Source organism: Thunnus maccoyii, chromosome 1 (genome assembly GCF_910596095.1).
Source record: "Thunnus maccoyii chromosome 1, fThuMac1.1, whole genome shotgun sequence".
NCBI classification, from domain to species: Eukaryota; Metazoa; Chordata; class Actinopteri; order Scombriformes; family Scombridae; genus Thunnus; species Thunnus maccoyii.
Genome location: NC_056533.1, coordinates 12,928,561 through 12,949,576, shown reverse-complemented (window position 1 = coordinate 12,949,576; position 21,016 = coordinate 12,928,561). Strand labels below are relative to the sequence as shown.

General features: G+C 39.7%; 1 protein-coding gene across 3 annotated transcripts; it reads right to left on the bottom strand.

The window, feature by feature from the left end:
- Positions 1-878: 878 nt before the first annotated feature.
- On the bottom strand, positions 879-16,269 carry ube2q1 (ubiquitin-conjugating enzyme E2Q family member 1). 3 transcript variants are annotated; one of them, XM_042409076.1, is made up of 14 exons: positions 15,865-16,269; positions 15,549-15,732; positions 15,023-15,127; positions 10,787-10,909; positions 10,362-10,415; positions 9,290-9,430; positions 8,489-8,579; positions 7,804-7,864; positions 7,588-7,678; positions 7,433-7,491; positions 7,203-7,251; positions 6,964-7,059; positions 5,770-5,836; positions 879-4,141 (listed from the first exon to the last, which is right to left on the bottom strand). In XM_042409076.1, exons 2-14 carry the CDS (start codon positions 15,705-15,707, stop codon positions 4,110-4,112), a joined length of 1,128 nt encoding a protein of 375 aa, XP_042265010.1. In that variant the 5' UTR covers positions 15,708-15,732; positions 15,865-16,269; the 3' UTR covers positions 879-4,109. The 3 variants fall into 3 exon arrangements, with proteins under 3 accessions (XP_042265010.1, XP_042265001.1, XP_042265020.1); XM_042409067.1 differs by having other exon boundaries at positions 15,549-16,269; XM_042409086.1 differs by having other exon boundaries at positions 8,489-8,573; positions 15,549-16,268.
- Positions 16,270-21,016: the final 4,747 nt, after the last annotated feature.

Here is a 21,016-nt window from a genome sequence, read left to right as displayed (position 1 = left end):
TTACCCCATCCACTTCCCTCTGATTGAACTGCATGAGCTGTAACTGTTCTTGTTTCATATATGTGATATGTTGCTGGATGTTTGAAGGTGATATATGATTTCTATCATGTCCATGTACAGTACAGTATTTGCTATTATTTAGTGAATGTGTGACCATGCCCTACTGTCCCAGAAACAAATTTCACCTGTTTAGCTGTGATGTCATTGAAGTGAATTAAATTAAATCTTATATTTAGCCACAGTACACACTTTTGTTTTCATTTATTCTACTTGAAGTGCAATTCTGAGCATTAAAAAAAAAAATCCAATAGCACCTACTCTAATTTTAGCAATGTAGGCCCCAAGATGTACATAGTTTGTCAAAAAGGGTGCAAGTTAGGTCAGTGTATTTTATTTATATTGCACCTTTCTAGATCAGACGTCACAAAGTGCTGCACAATAAAGGACAAAAGACATAAAATATGCGTCAGGGTTGGAGCGAAAATAAAAAAGGGTTTAAGTGTTTCCCATTAGGTCAAATCAAAGAGACAAACCGGAGGCGCGCTGGCTCAAGTGCACTGCCTCACTTCAAACATCACACAATCACCTGAATCTTTTTACAAAGAACACCATCTACTGGAAAGCACAAGAAATAAATTACCTGCAAGGACAAGACATATTTGGAGTTGGGTGTAGCTCTGGTAGTAGCATGGGTTGTTAATTGTAGGTATGGTTGGTGTTTGTTCCTGGTTTATCAATACTCTTTGAATGTTCCTGTGTAGTGGCATATACATTTTCATCCAATACCAGTCAGATTTTGGATAGATTCCACGTAGCAAATACCATATTTTCACATTTGCTTTTGATGAGTTTTTATTAAAAAGAACAGAATGAAGAGATATTTCATAAAATTCTTTATTCATAAACTTGATGCAAGTTTACAAATTACTTTACATGGTCAAAATCACCCTTGCAATGGAAAAAAATGAAACCAAACCAAAGCATGCTAACAGTGCATAACTTTATAACCCGGCCACCGCAGTTAATGAAGCAAGGAACCCAGAATCAGGCTAGTTCAGACCTCAGATCAATATGGCGCTTGCCAAAGCAGAAAAGGTTTTTGTTAGTCAGACGACATGTGTTGGTGTAAGAGAAGCTGTTATTCAGTGCACAACAGACTTGGGTACACCATTATTCAAAATGTCAGGTTCAAGATGTAAGCTCACAATTGTTCTGATGGCACACAAATCTAAACTGCTACTTTTTGTAGGGAATCCTGGCATCTTTAAAGGTAATCCGAACATGTAGTCCATGTGTCTCATATAGTATCTGACCTGTTTCAATAAGCAACGCACAGAAAAAAAATGACCCTGTGCTCTGATAGGAAACCACAAGTTGAGTAAACAATGAATGAAAAAATGGATACATCTAGTCTTTTTTACCACCCAAACCAACCACACTTTGCCTTCAGTAGCTTGGGGGAAACAACACCCATTGATATATTGACATGCAAAATACAGCAATATCAAAGAGACAGGGTTGATGTGTTCTTAACCCCTCATAAAGCACAGGATGATATGAAGGTGGGATCAAATCCCTGCTCCAGATATCTGATCATTCCAAAACTTGCTTAGTAATTATTTATCAACCTCAATGGTATTCAGAAAGTCTAAATCAAGTGTGTGCAGTACAACAGCAAAACACACTGCAATGCCTATCGGTGAGACAAGGGCATCATTTTTAAATGGCACCCCAAAAAAAGATTGACACATTCAATCTTGCATTTTATGATATTCTGAAGCAATCCTTTGCAAAGTCAAGTGTGCAGTATGTATTCCTGAGTTTGCTTCTCCAGAGAATGGGGTGAGCTCGACAATGTGACCAGAATGAAGTGATTAGTACTTTACCAATGGTATCACAACAGCTAACAACCATGCCAATGATCCATAGTCATGTTGAAAATTTGCTTTGGGTGAAACAAGAAGGGAGTGTGACTCTTGTCAAATCCTGCAAGTCTTAACAAATGTCAGACTTGTTGGACATGAACACGCTGTTTGTACCCATTTCTACCTGTTTTGAAGATGTTGGACTGAGGTTAGTATTACTGAGAAAATTCTAAACCAACGCAAAAATGAGGAATGACTGTATGAATTAGCATAACTAAGCTTTCTATGCTGGTTTTCAGGACAATATACTTAAAACAATGCAAATAACCACACAATAGAACACCCACAACAAACGTGTAACTGCATTAATTGGAATGCTCCACACAGTTTTCTGCATATTATTCACATTACATCAAAGATTCGGCGTGTGAGGGGTACAGCAGTGCTGAGAGTGGTTAGGAATAGTAACCAGAGAGGTGGTAATGGGAAGACCTGGGTCCTTCCTGTAGCGAATCTGAACAAATATTTATCAAACCTGAACAAATATTCTGGAAATGGAACAGACTCCAGTTGATCTTCCCAGGTGTGAAGCCAGTAGGTATATGGTCAAGACTATTGCTGTGAATTTGAAACTCTGGCTGTGTTTTCAAACAGCCATGAGGTCGAGGAAAAGTCAGAAGGTAAAGGTCACTTTTTTTTTTTTTCCAGACTATTACAACTGCAGGATTGGCAAAGTGGTCAGGATGTGAACCAGCTACAAGAACTAAGCAGGTGACTACACTGTTAAGACTACTTCTCTTCAGTACAACAAAACTCCACAAGACTGTGTCTTCACTGCATAGCCTTACTGAGGTTCATCCGGTTTGAGTGATTAGATATGAATAGCCGAACCTCTGGAATGCCAGAAACAGCTGTGTCTACGCCATCATCATTACGGCCATTGTAGTTAAGAGGTGCCATCAAATAAGGGGAATGGTACTGTCATTGTTGCCAATAACACGAGGATTACAAATCAATATATATATATAAAAAAAAAAAAAGAACAAAACCGCAGTAGTCATTAAGCTTACATAAGAACATGGTGTACTTTTGTTTCCTTCTGCAAGAGTATCCATGAAGCAACTCTTTCTTATTCTAAATGGGTCTTGAGAAGTTGCAGTGCCCCTGCTGTTAATTGTCAAGGGTATATACTAATACAGTCTCTGCCCAGCCAAAGACCCAGACAAGGTTACATTATAAACAATTAAATCCTTTTGCAGAAATACAAATTTACATGTTTACATGTGGAGTTAAAATCAACTACAATACAGTGTGAGCCAATCCCAACACACCCCTACTTTGCCTGGTCATGTTCCTTTTGTTTCCAGCCTCGCCACACACTAATCCTCCCCTGCAGGGAGGGGTCCAGTAGCTGGTTGTGATGATGACAGTGGTCTCCAACTTTGGAGCTCAGAAGGATGCTGTTCATTATTATGGGCTGTCCAGCCCAGGCTGCAAAGGTCTCTTTATCTTCCTCCCCACCTCAGGGCTTCAAGCTTTAAAAGATATGAGGTTTGAAAGCGAGCTAGCCTCAGAAGCATGTTATTCCAGAGGAGGGATCTTGGCATAACAAAGATAATACATGAGCACAATATTACAGAGGCCGTCCATGGAGAGAGAGGTGGTGGTTTTTCCCCACCACCAGCATTTATGTCCGTTCCAGCCACCACTGCATCATACCCGGGAATGTCGCATGCCATTCTCGGATCCAGTCTGTGGCTGCAGAGGCAGTGTGCAGTGACTGGAGCGCCAAACTGCCACTGCCAGAGGATAAAACCATGCCGCACCTTTCAACTCACAGCCTGTAAGTAACCTTGGCATGCTCGCTGCCAAAACCAAACGGAGAGTTTGCGTGATATTTAAAGTCCACTGTTCTCCTGGAGTATGGGATGAATGTCGCAATGGTAAAATGAGATTGTTTCAGACAACAGATGTACAGAGAGATAAATATCTGAAGAGAGGAAAACCTTGCGAGCAGCTGATGGGCTTGGATGTAATTTTTGGGTGGGGGTGCATGTGTGTGTGTTTATGTGCTAGTTTGTGGGTGGTCACTGAATGAAGAATTTGGTTTGGAGTTCAAACTCTCATGTAGAGAACAAAATAGTTTGAATGATTTAAAAAAAAAAAAAAAGAAATTGGTCGCAAGGAAAAGGGAAAAAAAATCTAAGACATGTGGTCCCAGTGCAGGAAAGGCAAGAGTCTGTTTTAGCCGTCCTCCTTTGGGGGTGTGTACCAGCCTGGGGGGAAAAAGCACAATAACAGAGAATGACTATACATTAGGAAAAAAAGCACCAATCTACTGTCGCCAGATCTCCACCACCAACAGTACCGCAGGTAATAACATATTTACACATTCACATGCACAGTACTCCTTTGTTGGTTGCAGTAAATGAACATCCTGTCACTGAAGATTATTTATAGAGAAGTGAAATAATGAAAGCCATTGTGAATATGGACCTTTCTGCTTGCCTAACAGAATGGGCCAATATTTTAAATTATGATCAGTTGACATGAAACAATTGTCTTATGAGCTATTCTGTGAAAGACACACACACACAAAAGTGCATTGTTTTCTGTCCCATCTATTTGTGCTGCAAAATGAAGCTCTCACTTTCTATATTCTGATACAATTAAATATGGCTCAATGTGGCCCAACAGAGTAAAAATAATTTACATATTTGCACCTGCACTTCTTTTATTAAATGCAGTGTGGTGTTTTCAGAAGTCAAGGACAACAAAAAATTTGAATAAATCTTTGAGCAACACTGACTTACCAGTGCTGTTCCAATAAAGATATTTAACTTTAAAATGTAAATGTTTCTCTTTCTTGATTTTACTATTAATTTCACTGTATGTCCAAATGGATATTATTTGGATTTGACAGAGGATATTATTCTTTTATTCTACTATGTTTGTAAACTGCAAAATCGCAAAGCCTTTATTTCATATGTAGATATATGCAACACAAGTGGAATTACATAATAACATTCAGCAGTTTACCTAAACATGACACCACTCCACTATTCACCTATTTCAGAACAAAACCTTTACTTTGGGTCACACTTAATTTAGCTTTATTTGGTTTGTTCAAGCTGTTGCTCATCATGACATTACATGCTTATACCAAATTGTTGTCCAAACCATTATTTAGGACATTTACTGTCCACAATGGACAGTGTGATCGGTGCACCTTTGCAATACTTTAATAACATTCGACCTTGTATAGCAGTTAATTTCTGATGTCCTTTAAGCTTCTTTAAAGCAGTTTATTATGAACTTATAATTATATATTTAAATCATATTTGCACTAAATAATACCTGTTGTTAAATTTCTTGTCTCACTCATTGTGCAGCTTACTATCAGAAATGCACTGCTAAGACTCCTTTCTGTATTTGTTACACGACACACTGCAGAAAACACCCGATTCTTTGCTTAAGGCAAAAGATGGGAATAATCTTATGTTTTATTTAATTTTATTAAATCTATTTGTCATGACTCGAACAAAACTACTAATCTCAAACAAGGACAGGAGATGCTTGGCACCTGATTTAGCTCCTAGCTACTTTCCATCTGCTATGGAGAGGGAGATCATTCTTAGTAGCACACTTAAAAACATTTAGACATTTCTGGATCCATTTGCTGTAACAAACACTTAAAAACACTAGCTGGCGCACTTGTGTTGTGTCAGTAAAATCTTTGACCTTCAGTGTAAACAATGGTACATGTGAGAAATTATGTTGTCCATGTTTGGTACATACAGTCCAAGCAGTCATTTTCCTACGCTTTGATGCATGGGAGGGATTACATTTCAGTAAACAAGGTCAGTAATGCACTCTGTGTGAAACTGGAGACAAAAACACTCACCATTCTTTTCGTGGATCTGAACCAGGGATTTGTAGGACTGCTGTGCTCTGGCAAGATTGTACTGGTTCTGCATTCAAAGATGAAAATGAAGTCAACCTTAGAGTGTGCATTGTGTTTATGATGACAGCACAGAACAGGAAACAGCACTGACAGCTGTTTTCTACAAGCAAAAAAAAAAAAAAGCTTATCGCACAATCTCCAATCTGTGTATGGTGCAGTATAATGAACACACACACTCTCCCCTTGTTTGGCCATTCATACCAGACTGCTTTGACACACACGCCTGGTTAATATCACCATTCACAGAAGACCTGGCTCTGCACCTGTAGCTCTGCACACATCACTGCTAAACCACAGACTATACACAAGACTTTATGCAGAAAGTGATATGCTTTTCATTCTTGGTAACTTTTTGACAAATTAATGTAACAACTATCATTATACAATCATATGTATCTTTACAATTACAAACAATACTGACAATATCTCCGGTAAGACTGCAGAAATGCTGTAATGACTCTTTAGTAACTCTGGTTATTGAAGAGGCCCCTTTTCAAGTGTTACACCCCGTTCACCCCAGCTCTGTGAGTCTATCTTAAAGTGGTATGAGGGGTAATGGTCTTTATGAAGGCTGTTTTCCAATACTGTCAGAGCTTTCATACAACTCTAAGTAAGTGGATGCAAAATCTCACTCAACATTTATACATTTTCGTTAAAAAAAAACACTCCCACTTTCACTTCTAGCACCACACAGGCACTCCAGTCCTGTTAAGAGTGAAAAACAAACTATTAAGGGTGTTATTCTAAAGATAGAAGGGTTAAAAAATAAAATCATAGGAAAAGCTCTCTGATAAAAAATAACTTCACTTGCTCATTATAATGCGAGCATTATGCAAGAAGAGCTTAAAAATAAACAGTGACCCATTTGCCCTTGGTCCCCAAAGAGAAAAACAATTTCAGTAACTTTTGTTAGAGGCACCCAGTCAGCTGATTAAAATAGCTCTTACGATGAAATGACAAGGAGAAATGAAAAGAAAAAAACATGTACTTTTTCCAAATATTCATCACATTTGCACTTATTATCTGACTGGGAAAGGAGAAAGAGAAAAAGGATGAAAAGCAAACAGTGTGCTATCAACATATCACAGGACATTTCCTGGCTTGAAATGAACCTCTGGGTGCTTCCTCACTTACTTTATTGGCTCCAAACTGCACTCTGGCTTTTCCTTTGACTAAAGTGGCATTGATCTGCATGATGACAGACTCAATGGAATAGGCACTGCTCCAACCCTGCAATCAGGAAGCCCAGTGTCAATAAGAGTAGGTCTCAAAATGTAAAAAACAGATTCAAATGCAATCCGGAGTAACATTTTTTATTACGCAGCACAAATTCACTTTCATTTTTATCCTTAGGAGAAATACATTTGACATACCTGTTTGGTGAGAAGTTCCATGCACAGGGCACCTCCTCCGAGAACGTAACTAAAGCAAGGAGAAACAAATTATCAGAGGAAGGGTTATCCGAACAGCACAAGGAAGCCCTCTTCCTGTTTTTATGTAGGCACTTTTTAATCTCTCGGTTTGTTGATAAACTCTGCCTCAATTTGAAAACGGACTATGGGGATTGAAGGAACTGTTAAGTGTGCATGCTAAATGAACTCACCCTCCAGAAAGCACAGGCGAGACTACCCGGACAAATGGCGGATCAAAGGGGAAATTATCCTGTAGAGACAACCAGCCAAAAATGCTTCACTTAAAGACTTCAAAGACTCCCAAATACTGTTTCTTTTTCATTAATGCAAAGTCTGTTTTACTCACTTTATATGAGAAGTTTAGTAAAATGTAATCCATTCCTTCCTTTTCCTTTAAGACTTGTAAATCACTGTGTAAGGGGCTATCTGGATCCACCCTGTTGGGCATTAAATTATGTTATCAGTCAGTGTTTATGCTGACATAGAAAAAAAACAACAACAAAAAAAAAAAACCCCAAAAAAACATGATTTTTCATGGATCAAAGATCCCACAGTTACTTACGTCCTTAGTTTGACGTGCCATTCATACAGGCTGTCGTTAACGAGCTCGACTGAATAGATGCCTGCAAAAGAAAATGATTAAATACGTCTCCTGGTGCAAGACTTGGAAACAACTGTAATAATTTATCTCCCTTTTCACCTTATAAACTAAACAGCATTGCAGTGAGGCAAAGGTTTAGATGTATTTTGACAGGTACCTCCAGTCTCCACTGTCAGCTCGTTCTGCATCCGTTATTAGAGGCCTTGTTCAAAATTGTTCAAAAGTGAGGAATTTCAACATAATGAGACTTCAAAATGGGTTTCTGCCTACTGCATAAAAATTTGGTATTCATATTTCAAAGAACATTTTTTTTTTTGTTAAGCCTCAGTGGAAAATACACTGACGTGCCTACAGCCATTACTAAAGCATACATGAGTTGTTTGCAAATAACAGAGAGGGTGGAGCTGACCTCATCTGGACAAGCTGTAAAGGTACTTTTTGAATTTTATCTCTCAAATGCTTTCCTCCATTCGTATATACATCATGCCTCTAGTATTGCGATGCCTGATGTTGACCGATACACATCTATCACATTAAGAGGATACAACAGATGATACTTGTTTGTATGTTTCGGTGTCGTTTTTTGCAAATGTTCTTTTCACTAAGATCTGCTACAAAGTGCAGACCTCTGGGTGGTGAGCATTACCTGTCTTGTAGCTCTGAGACCTGTAGATCTCTCTAAGCTCCTTCATCAGGCGGTCAGAGGCTTGCACTGAACCAGACACAGCTCCCTGCAACAATAATAATAATAAAACAAAAAAACAGATGTAACAATAAAGACAAAGAACGCAGCTCTTTGCAATTCACCATGAGGGTAACCCTGTCTTCTGTACTCTATACAGGCAAACATCAAAGAGAAAGCATTATCCTGCAAGACGTCTATATTTACTCCTCTACACCCCTTGAGATTATTTCACCAATCCACAAAATTAGAAAACAAACAAACAAAGAAAAACTAAAATAAGTGCATGAAAAGCTTGGGTCATTGGCTCCATAGTTAGGATATAATTGTATTTTTGACACATTTCAGATACAAGGACAGGTACATAGCTGAGCCACAGAACAAAATGATGAGCAAGCTGAGGGCCAGAACAAAAACAAATCATTTCATAAATTTATGCTGCCTTGAAGGGCAGATGCTGAAAGAAACCTGAAGATGTGCTGTATATAGAAGCACATTAATAAACAGGTCACATTCTCCCACTGTCAGATAAACGGATGAAATATCTTATAACTGACTTGTTTTTCAGGTTTCTTCTTTCCAAACTGTTCTCATTTGTCATTCAAAAAATTAATCACTACCTTAAGCCCTAAAAAGTACAACTGACAAAATGTTTAGGTAAGCATACATACATTCTGTATACAGAATATGTGTCGATCAAAAATAGTATTTACCATAAGACCCTTTGACACCTCAAAATACATACATCACTGAATAAAGACTTACATTCAAGTGGTCCTGCCTCTGGTTCTTACGTATCTTCTCCAGGATGGCCAGATTCTCCTTCTCGATGCCATCATCCTCGGATTTTTTCCCATCCACGGGCTCCTCCTCTTTCATTTCATAGTGGTCCAGATCTTCTATGTCCTGTTGGTTCATATTTGATATTTTAGGTATTCTTACTGCACATTATACTTTCCAAAACATACCATAACAGCATGCAATTTCAAAAGCTGAAACACTGCTCTTAAAAAAAATGTGTGAGTATGATGGGAGGAAAATAAAGAAGTATGTATCATTACTGGGAGGGGGGACTCAACTACAGGGGCAGTGTAGCACCTGGACAGTCTACACCGCGCACATGCTAGAGTTATCTTGTAGTTCATCTTCAAAAAAAAGGCAGTGGGTGCAAGCATTTTTTTACAAGACAAACGTGAAGTTAGTTGTGAACTTTCTACCTCCTCACCCAGAGACTTAAGTTAGCGGAGCGGAGCAATCAATTCCAACAGTAACAAAGGAGACCAGCTGACCAACACACACTGCGGCATGAAACAACCTAAACCAACTCTGAGGTGATGAAAATAACTCTGTGCTCAGTCTGTTTCACTGCTCAGCATCTTGGACAGTGATGGCTTTCCCTGGAGCTAATGGAGACATAATGTTAACAACAACACAGCGGAGCGCTCCTCCCCCTCATTTTGTTATTCTCATACAGGCAGGAGATTCTAAGATGTCTTCAAATGAATTCATTCATTAATTAATGCAGTTAACTTTTAAAAATAAAAAGGCTGTGGATCATTTATCTTAATTGCCAGTTATGTTTGATATTATATTTCAGTGGAATAAGGACACCAGTGAATGCTTTGGCACGCAGTGTACTGGAGCAAGTGAGTGAAAATAGGCTACGTTTTTCTGTTCATTCAATCGAGAATCGATTTGGAATCGAACATCAAAGAATCGGAGTCAAATTGTGAGATTCCCAAAGATTCCCGCCCCTAATCATCGCTAATCACCTGGCACCACACCCTAAGAGTAGTACATGAAGTTAACAAGTGTTTAGTTTGATATAAAAACTTACCTCTCCCATCTCCTCCTCCTCTTCTTCTTCAGATGTGACCTCTTCTGTTCCATGCTATGAACACACACACCACAGACAAGGCATTAGGTTAAGTTGCATACAGTGAATTAAGTAGTATGTCGGAGACTTAATGAGCAGGCTGGTCCTTTTATTTGTCAGAAGACCACCTTCTACTGACTATGACCACAAGAGGAACAACCTCATGTAAATCATCTCTGTGATGTACGCAGCTATCTCCTTATGAAGTACAAGTGGTTTGGAAGCACATAAAACATCCTAATAAAAATATAATTGCATAATCTAATATAAATATACATTGCATAATCCGTAAATTAATTATTTCCAGCCAGTGTCCTGGTGTACCATACTATGCCATGCCATGCCACTGGGAGGTATCTGACAAGAGCAATCTAATGCAGTCTTGCCTTTCGGTCTTGTCCCACAGGGCCTGCGGGCAGGGGCTGATCCAGCATCTCCACATCGGGATGTTGAGGCAGGTTGTACAGGCGGCAAAGGTCACAAATGAGCTTCTTCAATTGCTGCAAAAGCTAGTAAAGAGAAACCACATAAATGAGGTTAAAGAGAGTTGGAGAAATCATTCAAGGGTGCAAACGCAGCTATACAGCATCACCACACAGCAGACATGTAAATGATGTAACATACACTTTCACAGGTATAAATAAGAATTTTGAACATCAGTTTCTGGACTTTAAACTGGCAAATAGCTACTGGTGAAAATACTGTTACGACTGTGTGAGGCAAATCAAAGTGATGTTTGCATTTCATACATCAAGCAGCAATGTATTTAGGCTAATGTCTTAAATAAGAATTCAGACTAAACATTTTAACACAAAATACTAGTAGTAGTAGTAGTGTAAATAAATGTAAGAAGACTGTTTACACTCGAACAGAAAGACTACACAGTCATTTGGCTGCCATCAACTAGTGTGTTCTGCTTTTGCAAATTTGGTGCAATTCAAATATAGCATGCCGCTAAAACATCCGTGCAAAACAACCAAACTGATCTTATCTATCCACAGGAAGGCATAGCCTATCTCTTACCTAACAAATAACACACACACTAAGTTATGGATAATTTACTTCTGTCCAAAAAACTTGACAGTACTTCTATGAAAAGCTTATTTTGTGTCCTACAAACAGAGCATACAGCATGAGTAAGTAGGCTAACTAACCACCGTCACCACATAGGTAGTAAGGATGGGCATTTCAAGCAAAAATACTATTCGATATTCACTGGGAACTATTCGACCATTCTCCGAAGATCCCCCCACCCCCTGCAGGCATGCACATACACACACATAAAGAGAGAGAGAGAGAGACAGAGGCCCATTCACGATCTTCACAACTCTGTCTTTTTATTTTGATGTCATGTTCTTTAGTGATGCAATACTTGTCTGAATGAGCTAGAATCCACAACAGAATCTAATTAAGCTGTTAAACCAAACAACCCCATAAAGCATAGAGTATAATGAACTGCGCCACATCCTTCCTCATAAAACACACAGACAGAAATGGATCATTTCTCTTCCACAGGACAGGTTATTGGCAATCAGCCTGTCATACTACAACTCAGTATGTTTGAGGCAACATGGTCCTGACTCTTCAGGCCTAACAAAAGCTAACAAAATCCTAATGCCAACTGCACAAGCGGATAAGGAAAAATGATAGTTATTTCTATATTTCTCATATAGCGACATCAGTGTTAATACAGCTCAAAAGGTTTATCGTTTCAGTCACTATCACAGCACACTGTTTAAATGTTTAATACCAGACATGTTCATTTTGAACATGTCTGTCTTCATAAAGGCTAATCTGAGCGACTGTTCAGGCCTATAGTCTATTCCATATTTTTATTTTTTTTTTACAGTAAGTCCTGCACTGGAAAACACCCTCTCTGATGGCACAGACGTTGCAGGCAAACACACAAGTGTGACCTTGCTAATTTTGCTAGTCGGGGATATTTGTTTTTGTTGGTTTTCCACCAGTCCACGGGATCGATGCAGAGGGGGTGGGCACTTGTCCTGGGCAGTACTGGTTTAATTCAGTAGTTGTGTCCATTGTTTCCATGTTGTAATCCTCGCCAAACAGGACTGTGATGGCAGACACAGCATCAGTCTTTTTGGCCACCGGCTCGGTTTCATCTGATTCAACTGCGACCATCTCTCCCACGCCCACGAGATTGCACGCTTATGCCTGTACAGCAAGTTTAACTTCATCAGTTGTTAACCTCAAGTGTTTGTGCCTCGGATCCAGGAAGGATGCAATGTATGCAACCTTGCGAGCCCTGCTGACATCTGCAGGTGCAAGTCGCTGCTCCAGTGAAGCAGACATGGTGTGCTTTGGGTGATTCTCCCTGGGTTTCTTTGAGGTGCTTTAACAGGAGTGTTGCTGTAACCGGGTAAACCATGGGGATGGATACTCCAGATTCTCTACACAACGCAGTAGTAGCACATTTCAGTGAGTAAAGCACAGGTATGAGCTCCTTCATAACACCTCAGCTATCATCAGTCAATTTGAGGATTCGTACATCTGATAGTTTGGTGAACGTTCTATCTGGCGAGACTGCAGATATTGCCTTTCTTTGCTCAAGTAGTCGCTGGAACATGTCATGAATAGAATTCCATCTTGTTCGGCAGCACTGCACTGATTTGTAGTCGGGCAAGCTCTGAAGTTGTTGCTTTTGTTTCAACGCTTGTGTTGCGGTTGTATTGTGATGGAAATGAGAAACCAGACAACTGGCAGATGCAACCACATGGTTTATGTGTTGAGGTTTGAATCTGTCATTTATAGTGAGTTGGAGTGAATGTGCAAAACAAGGCTGAGAGTCCCATTCCAGGCGTTCAGTGTTGGCTAGCACCATGTTGCTAGTGTTGTCATGTGCGCATGCTGTGACTTTTCCGTTTAGTCCCCAGTGTTCAGTAGCGGTGGGAACCACATTTGCCAGATTTTCAGCAGTATGCCACTCTGGCACTGCTTTGGTCTGTATTTCTTTGGTCAGCCCTCTTATTTCCCAGCTGAGTATGTAATGACAGGTGACCATTATATACAATTCAGTTGTAAGTGCTGTCAGTTTTTCAACACTTCAACAAAGTGTACAGCTCACTTGTATTATCATCATATAGTATATATATTCTCCAGTTTTGTGGTAATGGATTTCCTTGATAGGGCCATAAACTCAAGCTCAAAAAATCCCATCAAACTTTGAAAACCCTCACCTTTGACAAAGCTGATGGGAAGGATGTCTTTAGCTGTCATCTTTGAGATGAGGGCCGTTGTTTGCTCTGCACGTCTATGATCAAACTTAATTCATCTGGTGAAAAAGCTAGCCATCGATTGTTGATCTGTGGATGGGCCGCCACCTTCTGCTGGGTGCTTTGCTCTCAAATGACTGTGTATGGTTGTTGCAGACTTGTGATATGCTAGCTTTACCTGGCAGAGTTTACACCGCACCTCATTTTAGTTTATTTTTTTGAAGGAGTGCCACATAGAACATCTTAATGGCTGTAGTAGTCTTTGCATATTTCTCCTATTTGTACATTAGCATCTAGCCCATCTCACAATGCTGTAGCAAATGCCCTTGTGTGGAAAAGAGCTGAACTGAACGTGCTGTACACAACAAGGGAAAATATATTGTTTAATACAAGACGATAGTCACATTAACTATTCGCTTTTTATAATTTAATCACTATTCAAAAATCATGACCATCCCTAATACGTAGAATTACAGCAGCTTGTCACATTTAGACCTCAAAGATTGTCCCAATGATCTAATGACACAGCCATTTGGTCATAAGTACAGACTCACATTTCTGCAGCACTTGCAAGCTGTTTATGTTTGAAAGCCCATACTGTAAGAAAACTGACATAAGCCCCTTTTTTGGTAAATCTTGAGAATATGACACTAAAATGGCAAAAACTCAACCTGCATCAGTGAACACTCTCTTTAACTAGTCCAACATTGCAAAAATCCTGCAAGGATGATGCAAAAATTGTTAAAAGGACAAAAACTGTATGAAAAATCTAAAACACTGACACAAAATCAAATATTAAGAGTACTTAGTATTTAAAACATCTAAATAATAGCCAGCATAATGAGTCAAAGTCCAAAATAAAGGGCCAGTGCCAAAAGATTATTTAGCAACACAATCATCTGCCTCCATCTGACACAGCAGGCTGGCATTATGTCACAATAATGCAAAGAAAATGCTCCTACTGTGAGGCAGCCTGGTCAAAAGGTGTTAAGCCGAGCAATTCAGTTAAGTCAAATAGAGTGTTTTCTTTTCAACTAGTCATGTGCCAAATACCACAGACAGGCCATAAAAGCGTTTTGAGTGAGGCTACATCAAATCTGTTTTGACATATGAGGATATTTATTGAATTTTAGCTGGGTAGTTAAATTATCTGCTAATTGTTGTTGTTTATTAACTTGAAACCAACTGCTCTGTATCAGATTAACTCTGTCTTGCAGTAAGATGAGTGTGACAGTGGCAAAGTACGTGTCTTTGGGCAAAATGTTGGATGACAGGTTTTAAGTTCATCCTTTACAATGCATCATAAAAATGTCAGCAGATCCTTACAACGTGTACATAAATCCTCTCCTTCACTGACACATAGTGAAACAAGTGAATTACGATCATTACCAGGGTGCTGCCTTTTCTCACATCTTCCAATCGCTCCAATACTTGTGTCAAGCTCGGGTCATCAGAGTCCACAAACCATATTGGCGGCGTAGATGGATAAGACTCCTAAACACAGTCGAACACAGCAGAAACAAGACAGTTAGCTTAAACCAATACGTTTGATCTAGCGTATGTAAGTTACCTGCGTGTCGCAGGGTTTAACACAGTGTCAGTAAATAATGTAACATTTGGGTTGACGACGTTAGCATTCAGAGTGCAGGGTTAGCTAACAGCTAGAGTTGCTTCACAACACTTTGTAGTGTCGGATTGTCAAACCTACAAAAAACCGCATTCTGTACTGCGTAGCTTCAATTCACACTGGCTAATGAAACTACGCAAACACCCTGTCCCGCATAGCATCAGATTATCGCACGGTTGTGGAGGTAGCCTGCTACCTGACTTAGCAAGTTAACCAGCTAACTTTAGCTCGCTAACGAACAACACGGGACACGTAGAAATCCCGGCGTTTGTATTTATGTCCCCTTACCGTTATGTTACAGTGGATAATTAACAGCTTTTCCCCAGTTACATTAAACTGGCAGCTCAGCTCATCGGGCTTCCAGTCAATGATCCGGAATCGTTCGTGGTTTGGATCAAAAATGGACTCCAAAAACTTCAGTTCGGCCTTCAGCCCCGACACCGACATCTTCCACGCATCTCCGGCCGGGCCGCTGGGGAGGGGGAGAAGTCGGGACTTAGCTTTTAGCTAGCTAAAGCCACAACGCAAATCTCACAACTAAATATGTTTTTAAAAGTGGCCAAGTGGTGTCGGGGTGCCTCGTTGGATAGAGCTGGATACCCACTGTCAGCTATCAAACAGCGTCCAGTCAAAATTTCAGCGAAACCAGACAGACTTGCTGATGAAGTAGCTAACGTTAGCTAGCTAGCTTGCAGTTAGCGTTTTAAACAGCGTTAGCAAGGCGATGCTAGCCGCTGTTGTTGTCTTTCCGTCTATTGTTGTTGTCCGCCTATGATAACAACATGTTAACGCTCTCGCTGTGTCCCGTGGCCGTCTCCGCTCAGTCCCATCGGACAGCCGCTTGTTATTTACTTAACTGGGAAACAAACATATATAAATTCCCAGGATCTGAACTTATATCCCGATGAAGGGAAAGTGTTTTTCATCCCGGTGTTCAACTGTAGCTGGCCTCTTGTGGGGTTTAAAGATGGCGTTCTGCAATCTCCCTGTTCCCGCAGAGTCCCAGCATTCAGCGCGTCCTCACTGTATCTGAAGAACAGATAGAAAAAGTTCATCACAGTGAATCATTTGAGTTCATCAAACATCTGTATGTGTGGATAAATAGATTTCATGATATATTTTTTTAAATTTAGGTAAAAGACCGTTCCTGCTTCAGATGAGTCAGACTAGAGTCAAATCTGAAGCACAGAACTTAGATAGATGGGTCCTGCTGCTTCATTTTTGCTCTGGTGCCACCAAAGATGGGTGAAATAATTTAGATTTATGTTACCATGGAAATGATGATTGATGCAGTGTTAATCAGAGTTGAATTGATTTGTCCTGGGCATTATGAGTCAGTATTAGCTGTCTACTAACATCAACATCATCAAACAGCAAAACTGTACTGAGTACTGAGTACTGAGTTCAGTAGAACATTTAAACATGAGAAAGGAAAAAAGGACCATGTCCAGGGTTGGCCCTAGTAGTGCTAGGACTCAAGAGCCCCAGGTTGACTGTGTGTCAGTTGTGTCTTGGTAATTTGATTTCTTACTAATTTCTTTGGGAATTTGCACTACAGAATTACAATATCAACTGGGTTCTACATCAGGACATAATCTTGTGACCCAATCTTGTAGAGGTGCTCTGTGCCAAAATGTAGTTTGAACACCTTAATTAAATAACTAACTGGCATACAGAAAACTTGGTGTTCAAATATAGGAGAACCGATTGATTACCTTACTTAGTTTGTGCAAAATATAAGAAAGCTGCAATCTGTAGTGTACTATGTGCACTGCGCTTGATGCTGTGCTTGATGTGAACTTGGAGGCAACAGGGACCTGACTGCAAATTTTGGCCTGGAGCCCCCAAACTATCTGGCCATGACAAACAGGACATGTTCTTCCTTCATTAATAAAAGAAAAAAGCAAATTACCCATGATATTCAGAATCTTCTGTGTGTGCATGTTGTCATGCGTGTGTGTGTGCCTACGTGCATGCGTTTGTGCGTGCATGTATGTGTATTTTTCAAACAGATAGTTATATACCAGATAAATGTATTTCTTCCAGTGTTTTGTATAACCTTCTGCAATATAAACTTTGATTTAAATGTAAAATGTTACATCTTAATGATCAATAATAATAGTACAATAGTATAGTAAAACACTGACCTGATGTGGCTGCGCAGCTCCAGCCCAGCAGTCATTTTTCCACTGCCTTATTCACTCTAGGTTGTAAAAACAAAAATCTACTCAGCTCATAAGAAGGTAGCAAAGTAACATGCTCTAGTTCATGAAATGAAATCATCTCTGTAGTAGTACTTGGTACCCAATAGGGGGTAGTATTGCCTTAACTTTTGAACAATAAACACTCAAAGCTTATAAAAACTCACTATTTGTGCTCTCTAGTAACTGGTGGTGACTGTTCTTTACGTTGCAATAATAAATATTTTGTTCATAATTATAATATTCTAAAATGTTGGTGTGCAGGGTGGATTTGGGACATTATAAAATGTTGGCATAATTATTAAGAAATAGAACAAATGGCAAACCTGTGTCTAGATAATTTAAATGTTTTTCGGGAAACTGTACTGCGATTGCTATCGACTGAAAAAAAACTTGGAAATATTTTGACTTTCAGGTTGAGAGCCAGACAGGTTCAATACTGGGTAGATGGCACACAGCCTCTGGAAGCAGTCCTTTTAGTCCATAAATTCAATTAGACAGATAGGGTAGGTTTCAGGGAGCACAGCAAATCTCAGACACAAACTTTAAAAGCCATACCTTTTGTGAGTAAGGCTGTTATCGGGAGAGATTTGGGAGCAGCTGACTGGGTCCAGAATAGTGCTGTGCTGTCAACTCTAATTATGGTATCACAACATTTTCCTTTCAGCAGGGATAACCTTGCTTTTACTTTGCCCTCTCAAATTAGTATTCTGTGATAGACAGTGGAAGACACAGGTAGCTCACTTGAACATTACTGGTAGAAGTTCAGTGTGTAGTGTTTAGTAATATGCTCTACCTCAGACCTGTCATAGCAGACGAATGCAAGAGGAGAGGAATGCAAATATCGCCCTTATAAATGTGCTGAAGTTGTTCAGTACGTTTGGGCCAGTAACTAAAATTGTGACATTTTGATTTACCACCATAAGAGCCCCTGTTCATCCAAGACTGGAAGTGGCAGTTGGCACATTTGTTCTGCTCTGTGCATGCCACTGGGGATGTGAAGGGTCTTGAGTGAAGAGTGACAACCAGGAATTAACCCATGACAGCGTTCTCATATGAATGGGTCAAACACAGGTCTATCCTAAGCCGCCGTGCTGTCCATGTATATGTCAACGTCTGTATATGACAAATTTTTTAGATTCATTGTGCAGAATATTGCAACTGTGTGCAGTAAACTGACAATCTACCTGAACTCACTGAATGTGTGCAGGTCAGGGGCTTTGCTAATGTAATGGTTCCTCGGGAAAGGTCACAGTTCCAGTCTAGCACACATTGTAATTCATTTTTGCGGGGTTTTGGGTAGCAAGAGTGGAGGTGGTGCTATAAAATCAACAAGGGTAGATCACAAAGTGTGACTAACCTTTCTTTTTCTGAGCCCACATTTAGTGTTTCTGTTTGGTTATGTATGTCTGTAGTAATCATTGTGTGAACCAGGAGCTGCCACTATGTTCTTCTTTGTGTGTGTGTGTGTGCATAAAGAAGTCAGGGTATTGGCCAGACTATGATCATAGTAATTTATGATTTATGTAATTTGAGTAGGTCACAAAGGTTTGACAAATTATGCAAGGAAATTATTTCCATTCAAGTTAATATCACATAATACCTCTAGATATGAAGATTGGCTTTTTGAATGGGATGTAATGCAGAATTTATTAATGCCCCACATGAGCTGGAAGTAATAATGAGCTTAGTAAAATCACTTCCTAATAAAAAAAACCCTTCACTCATTTTAACAAGGCAATCTCTGTATACGACTCATATTATAAGGTTTAATTTTATAACTGATAGACCTGATCATTAAGTATGAAGAGAAATGTTTGTTGTTGAAGACTGTTGTGTTTTAAGGATTACTTTCAGTCTTTACACCTGGTCGCCAGGTTGATTTTGAAGCTGCTGACCTGTGTGCAGGTTGACCTTTCACTAGCAGGTTAAATCAATAGTATCTATCCTTGTTGGTGTGTAATTACTCTGCATTGATTGCTTATTTAGGATACTGTGTGGAGGGACTGTCCTCTACATGTGTCTTCGGCCAGAATGTCGTGTTATAGATGGTAGCGGTTGAATAACATCCTGTCAAAAGCAATTAACGCACCACGCCCAACATGTTGCATCTTCCCACAACTGACAGCCGCTGAGAGGTTGACTCCACACTATTAGACAGATTAATTACAGTGGCATTTGTGCTTTTCCCAAATCTTGGCAAGTAATTAACGAAATGTTTTTGCATGAATATTTTTTCATGGAAACCATTACCATAATTCATGTTGTGCTTTACTGCAAGGGAAAAGATATTGTATATGTTTCCTTATTGATTGCACCTACGGTATTACATCTATTTCACTCATGAAGAAGACATGCAAATGAAGGGGAGGACATGGACAACTGAGAAATGGATTGTAGACCTCAATGCTAGAATTATGTTCCATATATTCTAGGCTGAATGCATATAAAACATTCTTGGTAGAGTATCTTCAGGGATGTCACAAAGGCATGTGCAAAGCTTGTCAAGGGTCAGAGAACAAATAAAACAAATGTCTTTGGTTGAATCCTGATTGTCTTCTCAGCCTTGTTTTATGATTGAGCAGCTGACATGTAGTTTGTCACAGCATGCCTGTGTACGCACTAATAAAGAGGCAGATTGCTGTTGTCCGCAGTGATTTATCCTGCTCTTCTGTCCTCCATCTGCACTAGACAAAAAGTTAATTAAAACCCTGTCTTGTTTCCTCATTCCATCCCAGACAGTGCAAGCAAATCATCTCACACCATTTACAACCTTTTATTATTTCTTTATGAACAAGAGCTGAAGTCAACAGCTCGAAGGCACTGCATGCCTTCTTTTTTAGCTTGACCTCAAACCTCATTACAAGATGTAAATGCACAACTTTTCATCCCATTTACATAATCTCTTACACTGATCAAATTGTTATGTGTGATTAAGAGGAGTTACTTTCCCAATTAAACATTTAAATGCCTAGCTTGTCTACGGACTTTAGGATTATGTGCAGCAGAGGTGAAACTGAATCAGCTGAACCTCACTGCCCTTTTTTTCCAGTAGCTCTTCATAGAAGAGTATGTGATGGCCATTTCAGCTCATTAGTCCACTATAACTGACTTTATGAACAGTATTAGCCAACACAACTGTTCAAAGTTCATCACTGCAGGAAAAAATAGGTGTATCTAAACCACTGTGGTGTTAAGCCAATGTCTTGTAAGCATTCGGAGGTGTTTAGATGTTGAGCTTTGGATAACTAAAGCCATTCCTCAACCGCCTCTGCTGCTGATTCACCACATATGGGAGGGCAGTTTGTCAGAGCAGACAGCACCATTCCCACCAAGGTGGAGCAATATTCAATTTTCTTCTGGGGAACAGTGACCATACAAGCAAAGACAGAGAGGAAGGTTAACATCCAGGACACACAGCCCTCATAGTGAATGCGGCATACTGTATGTCTGCATCATCCACACAAGTGACAGAGATGGTAGGTCACTTACACCAACTCTTTATCTCACACCCAGTGCTGGACAGCAGCTGTCATGGGCTTCATTTAGAATACA

Bases quoted from the DNA above. Each gene is read 5' to 3' on its own strand.
- ube2q1 (XM_042409067.1), bottom strand. From the start codon at position 15,707: ATGTCGGTGTCGGGGCTGAAGGCCGAACTGAAGTTTTTGGAGTCCATT. The intron at 7,679-7,803 runs GTAAGTAACTGT...AATGCCCAACAG, and splicing joins TGGCACGTCAAACTAAGGAC to GGTGGATCCAGATAGCCCCT. The intron at 5,837-6,963 runs GTAAGTGAGGAA...CTTTGAATGCAG, and splicing joins TGCAGTTTGGAGCCAATAAA to AACCAGTACAATCTTGCCAG.